The sequence below is a fragment of the Bubalus bubalis genome, chromosome 5 (assembly GCF_019923935.1).
Source record: "Bubalus bubalis isolate 160015118507 breed Murrah chromosome 5, NDDB_SH_1, whole genome shotgun sequence".
Lineage (NCBI taxonomy): Eukaryota > Metazoa > Chordata > Mammalia > Artiodactyla > Bovidae > Bubalus > Bubalus bubalis.
Window position 1 is genome coordinate 36,006,196 of NC_059161.1, and position 12,893 is coordinate 36,019,088.

General features: G+C 58.6%; 1 protein-coding gene across 8 annotated transcripts in view; it reads right to left on the reverse strand.

Moving 5' to 3' along the window:
* Positions 1–4,468: 4,468 nt before the first annotated feature.
* RERE (arginine-glutamic acid dipeptide repeats) overlaps positions 4,469–12,893 on the reverse strand; it is a 412,205-nt gene continuing 403,780 nt past the window's right edge. For all 8 annotated transcript variants that reach the window (XM_044942961.2, XM_044942960.2, XM_006076676.4 and 5 more), the window contains 7 exons: positions 12,571–12,684; positions 11,016–12,331; positions 10,707–10,929; positions 9,741–10,461; positions 8,078–8,224; positions 7,438–7,618; positions 4,469–7,127 (listed from right to left, as the gene is read on the reverse strand). In XM_044942961.2, coding sequence (XP_044798896.1) covers positions 7,094–7,127; positions 7,438–7,618; positions 8,078–8,224; positions 9,741–10,461; positions 10,707–10,929; positions 11,016–12,331; positions 12,571–12,684 — 2,736 coding nt within the window. In that variant the 3' untranslated portion in view covers positions 4,469–7,093. The remainder of the gene's footprint in view (positions 7,128–7,437; positions 7,619–8,077; positions 8,225–9,740; positions 10,462–10,706; positions 10,930–11,015; positions 12,332–12,570; positions 12,685–12,893) is intronic.

Sequence of the window (12,893 nt, forward strand, 5' to 3'; positions counted from 1 at the left end):
GCCTATGGTTTCTAGTGTGGCTCTTCTGAGGGGCAATAGGTCACCTGGGCACTGGGCCACTCATCATAGGGACTTGGCAGGGGACTGTAAGAGTCATTTATATATACACATATAACCAGAGGCAACCCTGAACCCCCCTCTCACTCCTACCCCCTGCCCCAAAGACATTGGGGCAACATCTGGAGATATTTGGGGTTGTCACAACTTGGGTGGGTGCTGATGCCCTGGAATGCTAGAAACACCCTAAGGTGCACAGGACAACTGCCCACAATAAAAAAGGATCTGGGCCCAAGTGTCTACAGGGTGGGGCGGAGAGAGCCTTGCCTAACTGTACATTGCTTCCCAGAACAGAATTAGAGTAGAGGATGCTTTGGGGTCAGACGACCTCATATCCATTCATTCTCTAACTTATTCATTCATCCATCCATCCACTCATCCTTCCATCCATCCACCTACTCATCCATCCATCTATCCATCATCCATCCACTCATCCATCCATTCACTCATCTATCTATCCATCCATCATCCATCCATCCACCCATCCATCCATTCACTCATCCATCCATCCACACATGCACCCTACAGACACCCACTGAGTGTCCTGGGAGTGGGCAGCGGTAGGTCCTGGAGGTCTGCTGTGAGGTCCCTGCTGCCGTGGAGTTGATGTGAGGAGAGACAGATAATACCCTGTCTAGGCCTGAGGATGACTCTAAGCGCTGGGAGAACATGAGCAGAGTAGGAGGAGGGGGTGACAGAGTCAGGAGTGAGCTATGCTGGAGAGAATGGGGTTTGTGTGCTCGATAAGGTGGGAACCTCCAGGAGCCAATGCCCTCAATGAACGCCCATCCTGCCCTCAGACTTGCCCTGCCCACCAGTGCCTGCTCATGGACCTGGATGGACCAACTTCTTGCAGGTGTTGAGGTCCTTCGCCATGGGTCTTCTCGCCATCCTTCCATCAGTGGACACCACTAACTGGCTGGGCCCCTTCCTGGTGCACGTGGGCAGACGCTTCTCCCTGTGCTGTGCACACCAAGTGGGGAGGAACGTGGCCGGTTACCGTTACACCTGCTGCACTGGGGCCAGGCTACTTGTACCCTCAGTGCATGGTGTGGGGGACATACTCATCTGTGCCATAAGTTCCAAACAAGCAGCAGGAGTCCTGACCCCTTGACAGCCTCTGAGGAGAGTCTGGTCTATAGGCAGCCGTGCCCATCATCTTGCTCTGACCAGTTAGGGCCAGTCAGGTGGGGGCTGTGGGGCTGGTGTGGACCCAGAGGAATAGCACCTGGGCTTTGGAGGCACTGCCACCTGGTGGCAGCACCAGGTATGGCAATGAGGACCGAGTTTCATATCTACTTGGAGTTAGGACCTGCAGCAGAGGCCGTGCAATGAACAAGGGGAGCGGAGGGGACCTGGGAGTGACAAGCAGTGGTCGGGTGTCCAGAAGAAACCAGCCTGGTAAACAGTCTGCCAGCCTCAGGGATCGCCCCTAGGCCAAAAGGGGCTGCTAAGAAGTGCCTCAAAGTGCTGTTTTAAATCTCATTCCCCTCACTGGCTGTCCACACTGGAGGAGTTCACCAGAGACCCCTGTTGTAAAGCAGACGCCCCCTCCTCACCCAAACTCAATGAATTAAGTAAACCAGGACTGGAGCTGGAGAGGCTGAGAGATCCCGGAGCAGGAACAGCTGGGGCAGGGGTAGCAGTGGGTTCAGCTCCCGGATGGGGCCGAAGTCCCTTCCAGCTGCTCATCTGTGCCCACAATTCAGCAGCACATTTGGCCGGTGCACTGAGGAAACTTCTCTGCGGGGCCTGTTTGTTCATCCAGCAAACAGGATGAAAGAAGCCAGCACCTCTCTCTGCTGAAACCTGGTCCAGGAACAAGGCATCTGGGTAGGGGGAAGTGGGACGCCTGTGCAGGCAAAGGGTTGAGTCAGGGGGTTGCAGGGGACTCAGATAGGCCAAGAGGAAACAGTTACACAGGAAGGGAAGCTTGCTGGGGCAACTGGAACCCAGCAATAAGTCAGGGAAAAAAAGGACCCCTAGGATTCTGAGCCCTCAATGAGGGCAGGCGAGTCCCAGAGGAAAGCCTGCACTGCTCCATCCACAATGGCAACTGCAGGACTCCAGAGACGGCTCACTGGCTCCTGCAGCCTCAGAGCCCAGCTGGGCGGCCACATTCGCTGGCTGCCTCCCCACAGGCTCATCTGGCTGTCCCTCCCTGGGAGGGGGCAGGGAGGCCAAGGGCCCCGGTGCCTCAGGGTCCCCACAGACCTGTGGGAGGACCTGCTCAGGGCTCCAGTGCAGGGCAGATGGTGCACTGGTCTCAGAGCCCATCAGCTTGATCCCAGGCTTCTGGGTAACCGGTCCTGTTTTGGTCCCAGAGCTCTGAGTCCAGGAACACACCTGCACCAACTGGGTCAGCCAGGAGAGGCTGACGGTGGGAACAGGGGCCTCTGCTGGTGCCCTCACACCACCCTGGCTCTCCCCGTATGGGCAGAGCAGGGATTGCAAGGCCTGAGGTTGGCAAAGGGCTCCCGGCTTGGATGTGAGTCCCTGACACTCAGCGGCTGTTCACAGCCACCATCGCACAGCTGTGCTTCCAGCCCTGGAATTCGAGGTCTGCCTGGGAGGTCGCAGGCAATCTCTTTGCTGTACCTCCTGGCCCCGCAGGTTAAGTGGCTCTGATTTATGTAAATCCAGGTGATGCCTAAATAACGTGCCCCGTACACATGAGCTTACCCTGGACCTGTATCTACGTGGCAGCCGTGCATCCAGCCCTGCCAACAGCCACTTTCCCAGCTGTGGGGAACCAGAGGGGCTGCTGAGCCACCGCGCCCACAGGGCCAAAGAGCAGGAGGGACACCTGGGGCCAGTTGGTCTGGGCAGGAACAGACTGGAAACGCTGGCTGGGGGCATAGTTGTGAGACGTGAGACCTTTCCTCTCAGGCTCACAAATCCAGCAGGTTCATCTGTTGCAGGACCCTCTGCCTCAGGACAGGTCCATGGCTAGATGGGGACACTGGCCATCAGCATCCACACCTGGCAAACTATTACAGCCTGTGCAGCTCTGATGAGGGTCTTTTCTGCGGCATCAATCTATATCTCCATTCACAGACATGTCTTATCATTCAACCTTCCTGAAACTTCCACTTCATAAATCCGTGACTACTGAACACTTCAGCTTCATGAAAAGCACCATCTAGATGAGAGACTGGCAGACAGCACCTGGATTCCACCTACTCCCCACTCCGCCCACCCCTTCTTCTCATCCACACCCAGAACCACAGTCACACATGGCTGTGTGTTAGTCGTTCAGTCAACTCTTGGCAACCCCATAGGCTATCATCCGCCAGGCTCCTCTGTCCATGGAATTCTTCAGGCAAGAATACTTGAATGGGTTGTGATTCCTTCCTCCAGAGGATCTTCCCAACCCAGGGATCAAACCCAGGTCTCCCACACTGCAGAATTTTTACCATCTGAGACACCAGCGATCCTGCTTGAGGGCAATTTACTAACAAGAAGCACTCCAGGTTGCTCTTGTTCATCATTGCCGCCAGATCCCAGATAAAAAGGTGAGTGTACAATTTCCAGAGTCTTGAAACTTCAGGAAACCACACTCTGGTCTCTGAAAAACCACAGGCTGAACCCACCCTGGTGACTGCTGCCCCCTGGTGGCCACACATACTCTCTGCAGGCCACCTGGAGCGTTTGTCGGCGGCAGGAGGCTAAGATCCCCCATCAGGTCCTGGAGGTGCTGCAGCGGCTGAAGGCGGTGTGGGGGCACCGGCAGGTGTCGGGGGTACAGATGGAGAGGAGACAAGACAGGAGGGGTGGCCAGAGCCGGAAGCAACTGTCCTGGCTGGTGGCTCAGATATATATGGTCCATGGAATTCACCAGGCCAGAATACTGGAGTGGGTAGCCTTTCTCTTCTCCAGGGGATCTTTCCAACCCAGGGATGGAACCCAGGTCTCCCGCATTGCAGGTGGAGTCTTTACCAGCTGAGTCACAAGGGAAACCCAAGAATCCTGGAGTGGGTAGCCTATCCCTTCTCCAGCAGATCTTCCCGACCCAGGAGAGCCAGGGTCTCCTGCATTGTAGGCGGATTTCTTTACCAACTGAGTTATCAAGGTGCCCACAAATTAGAGGTGTGGGGTGAGAGGCAGGGGGAGGAGCTAAGAGAGAGTATAGTGGTTCCAATGCCATCACCTTTCACCCCCAACACAGGGCCTGTCCTGCCTGGGGAGTCACTGAAGGTTCCGAGTATCCCATCAGCAGGTTGAAGCCTCCCCCAAGGGCAGTGTGCCCACTGGAGACCCTTCGTCCAGGAGGGTAAGCCAGTGTGCTGGCAACACCGAGAACCCAACCCTCCCTTTGCCCCCTCCCCACCCTGGGAGCCCCAGGGCAGGACAACTGCCAACCCCCTGCCCACCCCAGAAATGATACAACCCACGGAGGACACGCAGCCACTGTAGTGTAGCTTGTTTTTATTTATGTCCACAAATATTTCAAAAAAATTACAAAATACTCAAATGGAGAGAACACAGAAGTCACAATTTCTGGGTGTCTACTGTTTACACTGTGTTATCTCATGGCAAACTACTCATATATACATTTAGCTTCAAGATATATATAAACGTAGCAAATCAGAATGTACACTCTGCTCTGCTGCTGCCGCAGTGAAGCTCGACCTCGACGACAGTGAACAAGATACACGTGAAACACGGAAACGCAAAACTCAACTCCCAACCAAGGCAGGAAACCCAAACGGAAACCAGGGGGCTGGGCTTCAAAGACACCGCGAAGGTCTGGGGCCTCCTACACACACTGGAGTTGACCAGTGAGGGTTTCAGGTTCTGGGTTTTTAAATGGAAGAATCTCAGTGCTTCACCTGGGGACGTGAGGAGAAAACCAAAACCAAACGAGAAAATGCCTTCAGACAGTTTTCAAATACAGACTCCCAAGTACTTCACTCTCTCTTCTTTGGAAAAATGGATGATAGAGAGAGGAGATCAAGAAGGTGTAACTAAACGGTAGGCATCATGGTCTACCAGAAGGGAGAAGAGGAAGGGTGGGCAGGCAGGGGCGTCCGTGCTGGAGCCGGGAGCGGCAGGAAGGCGCCTGGCTCAGAGGCGTGGAGCCTGAAGCATTGAGCCCGCCCCCACGGCACGTGGCGAGCCTTGGTGACATGACTGCTCCTGGCCAACCGGCCATGAAAGTGATAACAAAGTTTCCATCTGAGCCTACCTCCCCTCAAGGAGCTAAAGTTAAGGCAGAAATGGAATGAGAGAAAAACCAGAGAAAAAAACCTACTACTACAAACATTTTCAACAGACCAAACAACCCCTTATCTGTCCCAACTGAAACTGAACATGGTTTGACAGACACTGGAAATGCCCTCACCACAGGTCTGAATCTAGAACCTGAATCTGAGCCAATACCTGCTGGTTTCTAGGTCAAAGCGCCAGCCTCTTGGCCCACCTCTCCGTGGTCTGGGACATGCTCCATGTCCGCTGACCCCAGGTGGGACTCCGGCTCTCCTTTCACTCCTGGCTGGGACCCCTGCACATCATGGCAGGAAAGGCCCTCAAGGGTCTGAGACAAGAGGGACAGACAAGGGCACATCCTGGCAGAAAGTCTCATCAACAGGTGCATAACGGCCCCCAGTGTCCTCACCCTCTGTTCTGGAGAAAGGGCATCACATGGGCACCTTGGAGAACAGAGGCAGGCTCGGGGCTTCCTGTCCCCTCGGAGGGGCCCCCATGTGGAGCCTGCCTCCCACTCTACGTCCACGACACCTGTCCTGCTTCTGTGAGGCAGAGCAGGACACCACGTGTGGTGATACGAGGATGCGACAGGACTGCCACCCACAACTGGGACACCTCCTGGAGGCCCCCACCCCAAAGCAGTCTCTGAGTGGGGCAAGGACGGCCCGGCCTCCCCACAAGGAGATCCGAATGACCACACACACCAGAAAGCAGGCTTCTGACAGATCCTTTGGCAAGCACACGTGCTTAGTGAGAATTGTTTTCTTCAATTTTCTAGGATGTTTATGAAATAGTCCAAATATGGGGGGGGGGGGAGCAGTTCATCCAGACCAATCAAATGCGCGTGTACAGAAATCTACAAGGAAATCTACAACCAGACACACAGGAACATGTGCTTTCGCGCCCGCAGAGACGGAACGGGGGACACTCAACTCCTGCGCTCCCAGTGCACAGCGAGTTGGCTGAGCTCACCGCGGTCTGCACCGCTGGCAAAGCAGGAGCCGGGAACAGACAGGAGTGAGAACCAAAGCAGCAACACAAAGAAACGGCTTGTAATGTTGTCTCTGCAATCCCTGGCTGCTCCCAAACTTAGCCCCTAGCCTCCTCTGCCCCTTTGTAACTAGTAACGCCCATCTGTTCCCTTTAATTAAAGGGATAATTATATATAACTTTTTATTAAAAAATCAACTCTGTATTCTGTCAATAGCTGGTAGGAATTCACAATTAGTGACATGGCTGGAAAAAATAGATCAGAATAGTAGTAGTTCATGGAAAGAAAAAAAAAAGGCTGTTCTAAAATTATTTATTTACAGACGTAAAAAGCCATGCACAGAACCTCCTCAAATTATGAAGATCTCCTACAATGTATTAAAATAAAATATTTTTTAAAAATTATAGCTCTTGGATTCCAAACTCAGATGCTGCAGACCGTGTGGGTTCTGGGACACACGCAACTGAGTGTGTCTGCACGCACTGAAGGGTGTGAACTGGGATCTAGCACCTACTGAGAAAAATCAAGGAAGGAAAAGAAAGCTAAAGCCAAACCCCAAGACTGCAGGGGGACTTTCTGGGTGTTCAGTCCAGTCCAGGACTCACTAAGTTTCTGGGGGACTGTCATGCAGGGAGACCCAAACCAGTCTCAAGGAATCCTCTCTACAAACGAACACTATGTATGCTGATACATTTTTAGTTGTGGGGTTTTTAAATATATAAAGAAATCTTTAGAAGATATTCTTTTTGCTTTTAGAGCTCCTATTGTATGTAAAAAGTCCTGTTTCTCTCCCCCAAGAATTGGGGTTTCCACAGCCAGCGTTAACAAATAAATAACTTATAACTGCTTGTCACCTTCTTTCTTCAGTCGACTAGAAAAAGAAAAGGAAAAAAAAAAAAAAAAAAAAGTCATAGGTGTCAGGCCCAGGCAGGCCTGCAGCTGGAGGATCTGGACGCCTGAGCAGCTGCCACACTGCTGACCCCCTCCCTGCCCCGCTCCCTCCCCCACCCTCAAGACCATCAGGAGTCCCCTCACTGGCAGGGGAACAGCCTGGCACTTGTTGATATGGGGTGGGGAGCAGGGTGAGTGCAACTGGGAGGGGCGGTCACCAGGCTGGGGCGGGGTTGGGGACCCACAGATGGAGAGGGCCTGGCCTCCCCCTCAGCCCCTCCCCGCCTTACCTGTAATAATCCTCCTGACTGGGCAGGTGGCCACCATGCATGTGGGGGTGTCCATGCAGCCACTGCTGCTCCATGGCCAGTCTCTGCAGCTCAGCCGACTGGGCGTGCATGGCCTGCAGCTGGTGGGCTGCCGACATGGGGGGTGGGATGGCCCCAGGCAGGTCTCGGGGGTAGGGGGTGCCTGTCAAACACCAAACAGCCTCTGCTATAGCAAGGCCAAGGCAGTGGCCAGGATGAGGCTGCCAAGGAGGTCAGGTCAGGAGAGAGCCTCCTGAAGGCAGGATCAAGCGGTCACCTACTGGGCAGGGACCAGCAGAGCAGAGCCTCTGGGGAGAAACAAGTGTGATCCCTGCGCCCCCTCCCCCCACCTCCCATGGGGCCCCTCCTCCTCAGCCTACTGCCTGGTCACAGAGGCCTGCACTCAGCCTTCCTACTCCCCTACTCCCTCTGGGCTCCTGTTGTGCATTTACAGCCTCATCCCCAGATCCCCGGGGCCGGGGGTCTGCCTGCCCAGCTCCCAGGGCTCCCTACTACACAGGAGAGGCCTGTGCTGAACACAGAGTAAATGCATGAACGGGACAGCAGACTAGACCCCTGACCAACCCTCCCTGGCCCCCTCCTTCCCCAGGCATCTTCTTACCAAAAACTGGGTGACGGAGCATCTCGTGCTCATGGGGGGGCTGTCCAAGCAGAGGGTTGGGGAGGGTGCCAGGGGGGTAGGGAAAGCGCGCCAGGTGAGGGCCAGCGGTCAGGGGGTCGACCAGCGGGTGAACGGGGCCCGCTGAACCTAGAAAAGGGGGCAGAAGCACAGGGCTTGGGAGCTGCTCGCCCTCCTCTGTGGTATTCACAGCGACTTCCTCCTCTCCACAGATGGCTTCCGGTCACCAGGCCATCAATAACCCTGACCTGCTAACCCAGAGTGGCTGTCGCCCTCCCCAACTCCCCGCACCTGCACGGAGCTCCAGAAAGTGACAGAGTGAAGAGCTGACCACGTGTTTCTTCCCCAGTCTCCTCAGAGCCCCAGTCTCATTTTGGCAAGGACCCTGAATCTGCAGCGCCCCAGAGCCAACTGCCCCAGCCTCATGCTGGGCCTGTGAGATCTACTGACCCAGGCTGCCTCCCTGGCTCTTCACCCACAGGACCCAAAGCAAAGCAGGTGCTGCCTGTTTTGCTCAGGGCTCAGAAAGCCCTGGCCTCTCCCAGTGACCCTCTCAGCACGTCGCCTGTCTGTTCCCTGGAGTCACCCTCTCCGGCCCTGGGGCCTCTGCACCTACATTCTCTAGGCCTGAGGACGCTCCTTCCCTGGCTCCAACACCTCCCACCCTCCAGATGCCTCTCTACAACAGCAGCGCTGCTGCTCCCAGCTCTCTGCTCAGTCAGCCTCCCCAACACTAACTGCTCCTCACAAACTCAGACATGTTTATCAACTGTCCCCAGGTTTGAAAGGCGAATGTGGACAGGGGTGTCACCAGCTTCTACAGCTATGCCGGGCACACTGCAGGTCCTCAGTAAACATTTGTCAGGTGAACGAACATGCTAAGAACACTCGCCTGTCCTCTCGCAGGACTGAGGCCCACCTGCTGCTAACCCCAGGGCTTAACCACAAACATTCCTCATGCTGGGACCACGGGGTGAACCCCGCGTCAGGTGGGGCTGTGAACATGTGTAGGAAACTGGAGGTTGCCCTCCTTCCCTCTGGGGCCCACCCTGTCCGTTGTCTCCCTCCCCGCCCAGAAGGGGCCCAGGGGCCCCCACAGCAGGCCCTGACCCCCCTCCCACCCTGTCTGGCCAGTCTGCAGAGCCGCCCAGTGGAACACCAATCGTGTCGGTGTCGGCCTCAGACCAGCCTGCACCCCTGGCCGCCGACCAGTGGGCCTTCCAGAGATCTTGCTCCTGGAGTGGACAAGACTGGGCGGTCCTGGCCAGGTGAGCCAGCTCCAAGCCAGCAGAAGCCCGAGCCCTGTTCCCCAAGGGGGAGCAGAAAAGCTCTCACTGGTGACAACCCCCAGCTTCCCCGGGGTGTCCTAGTTGCCTCCAGGCGGCCCCAAAGGCTCTGCCCTGCTCCTCTAGACCCCTCTCCTGCTCTCAGGCAGCCCCAGCGAGCATAGGCCACCTCCTCCATCCCAGCCCCACTGCAGGCGCACGACTGAGAACCCAAGCTTCATCAGGAGATGGCGAGCAGAGGGCCCCAGGTGACTCTGGAGCCAGGGGGGATGCTGGGTACCCTCACACGTGCCAGGAGCTGCAAGCTCTGCTCTAGACAGCAGCCCCCCGACTCCCGTAGACCCGCAGAGGGTGCCCACCTTGGTGGAGGGGGTCCTGCTGGTGGAGGTGCAGGTGAGAGTGGATGTGGGAGTGCTGGTGGTGGTGTGGGGTCACGTTGAACATCTGCAGCCGGGCCAGGGGGTCGCTGGTCAGCGAGGCCATGCGCTCGGCATGGATGCGCTCGGCTGCCAGTCTGTCCGGGTAGCTCATCTCAGGCCGCAGCTGGGGCCCGGCCAGGGCCAGTCTCTCCCTTTCCAGGGGGTTCAGACCGGGATGGAAAGACGCAAAAGGGTGGGGGCCAGCGGCAGGGGGGATGGTGAGGGCACCGTGCCGGGCAAAGTGCTCCATGGGGTTGGCGGCTGGGTGCAGGGGATCCAGCTCCGGGGGCTTCACCTCGAAGCCCGGCTTCATCCGCTCCCGCAGCTCCCGCTCCCGCAGCTCCCGCTCTCGGATCTCGCGCTCCCGCAGCTCCCGCTCACGGATGGTGGGGTCAACGTTGTAGAGGCCGGGCATGTGGTAGGCCAGCAGCGGGTCGGTGGGGTTGAGGGGCACGTAGAAGGGGTGGTTGCGGTTGGTGGGTGACATGACATGGGGCCGGGCGTACTCGCTCAGAGTCCGGAGGGCCGGTGTGTCGGGTCCGATGTAGGGGGGCACGGCCGCAATGGTGGTGGGCGGGGGCTCGAAGGATGGCCGCATGTGGCCAGGACCGCCGAGCTGGGGGTCGCTGAGGCGGCCTTCATGTGCCGAGCTGGACGCCTTCTGCAAGAGTAAAGACGCTGTGAGGGGCAGGCGCCTGGCCCCTGGCCCAACCGACTGGGTCCCCCACCCCACCGCTTGTCCAGACCTGCTGTGACGGGGGACCAGGAGACCCAGAGGGGTCAGCATATTGTGGACACAGAAGTAAGGCTGGTGGGTGCTGAGAGACAGTGAGGGGGTGGCCCACTCAAGGCGGGCGCGGGGACCAGCCCTTGATGCCCACGGAGCAGGCTGCCCTCCCGACTCACGGCCGCTCGCTCAGCCTCGCGCTCCCGTTCCCGCTCGCGTTCTCGCTCCTTCTCCTTCTCCTTCTCCCGCTCCCGCTCCTCTCGTGCCTTCTGCTCGGCCTCCCGTTTGGCCTTCTCGATGGCCTCCTCCCTCTTCTTGGCCAGTTTGGATCCCGCCAGAGGCATGAAGTACAGGTCGGTCCGTGCACACGAGTTGTAGCCCCGGTCCAGGTGTTTGTAGAACCTACAAAGGCCCGGTGTCTCGCTGGGTCCCAGCTGAGGCCCCAGCTACCCCTGTCCTGGACGCACCTGGGTTCCCGGGACCTCTACCTGGCAGACTGGCTGGCGTGGCTGGGGGTGTCCACCACAGTGGGCTCAGGGGACGGGCTCCGAGGCGGGGGAGGGGGGCTCTCGGGCTCCTCAGCATCGTCCAGAGCCTCTTCCTTGATCTGGACGGTGGGGAGTGGGCAGGTTGCCCCCCCAGGTACACTGCCTCCCGAAGAAACGGCAGCAGAGCAGGGTGGCTGGGCCGAGGGGCCAGATCCCGCCGGAGGAGTAGAGGTGGAGGGGCAAGTTGGAGGGGTGATAGGAGGGGGGCCCCCAGGGACAAAGGGGTGTTGCGCAAACGGGGGCTGAGGGGGCACCTGGTGGAGGCCCGTGGCGGGGTGGGAGGTAGCAGCGGGGGGCAGGCCCTGGCTCTGAGTCAGCACAGGGGGCTGTGCAGGGGATGAGGGCAGTGGCTGGCTCTGTGGCATGAGCTGCAGGGGCGGCGGGTGGGCTGAGGGCGGGTGGTGAGTGGACAGGGAGCTCAGGGGCTTCAGAGCAGGAGGGGGCGGGAGGTTGGCATTCATGGAGAAAGGAGAGGGCCCCGAAAGGTGAGGGGGGTGCTTGTGGGCCTGGGGCGCTGGCAGCTGGGGGATGGGCGTGGTGGGCGGGGGCTTGATGTGGGGCATGGCCAGGGGTGCTGGGGGCAGGGGCTGCTCCCGGGGGGACTGCTGAGGCTGCAAGGCTGACTGAGGGGTAGGGGGCTGCAGGGAGGTGTGAGGGTGGGCTGCTGCCTGGGACACCTGGGGAGGGAGGCCAAAGGGCTGTGGGGGCCCCGGGTGCTGCAGTAGGGACCCAGCCTGGAGGCCATGAGGGCCGGGCGGGCCCTGACTGTGCAGAGGGGGCTGGGTGTGGGGTGGGGCGGTGGTCTGGCCGGCTGGGCCCGTCAGTGGCTGCAGCGGGGGGTGCGGTGAGGCTAGCCGCTGTGGGTGGAGAGCGGGCGCCTGCTGGATGTGGGCATGAGGAGCAGCAGCTGAGGGGGCTTGTGGCTGGGTTGGGGGCTGGGAGGCCGAGGGGGAACCCTGTGAGGGGCCCGCGGGGGCAGGTGTGGGCCCCTGGGTGGGCAGCTGGGCAGTCCCTGGCAGGGCAGAGGAGGGGGCTGGGGTAGCCCCTCCAGGAGCCTGCAGGGCAGAGGGCTGCGTCGTCTGCTGGGCCGAGGAGTCCGAGTCACTTTCGTTGTCCTGGGGGCTAGGGATGCTGGGGGACGTGCTGCGATTGTCCTGGTCAATGTCTTTGGGGTCACTGCTGCCCTCATCGTTGACGCTGCGGCTGTCCGAGCTCTCCCCCTCACCTTCAGATGGCGAGTTGGGCCGGCTGATCTCCTGGGGCCAGAGAAGGAGGATGGAAGGTCTAGGGAAGCCGGACACCCCCTGCCCCACCACATAGCGAGGTCTGGCTGAGGAGGCAGCAAGCAGGGATCACAGGTCCTGCCCTGACTTGGCCAGTCTTGGAGGTGCTCTAGGCCCCTTCCTGGGAGGCAAGACACGGCCACCGCCCAGGGGGCTTCTCAAGGGACAAGAGCTGCTGGAGGCAGTCAACATGGTTCAGCCTCAAGCCTAACCTGGGTTTTTGTCTTCTTGGAGCTGGTCCTGTCAGCCTCTTCTGTATCCGAGGTCCCCTTCTCCCGCTGGCGCTTGGTGCTCTTAAGAGGGGATGTGGCTTCCTCCTTCACCTTCTGCAGCGGGAAAGCCCACGAGAAGCCTCAGGCCAAGGGAGGATGGCCCAGCAGCCTCAGGCAATGACAACCACTTGCTGACACCTGGACTCCCCCTACACCATGCTCCACCCCCAGAAACAAGAAAGCTCTGGAAGGGGCCAGTGGGGCCAGGAAGGAACAAGTATCTGCGGACAGGAAACTTAAGGCAGAGGTGGCCCCCATAGGTC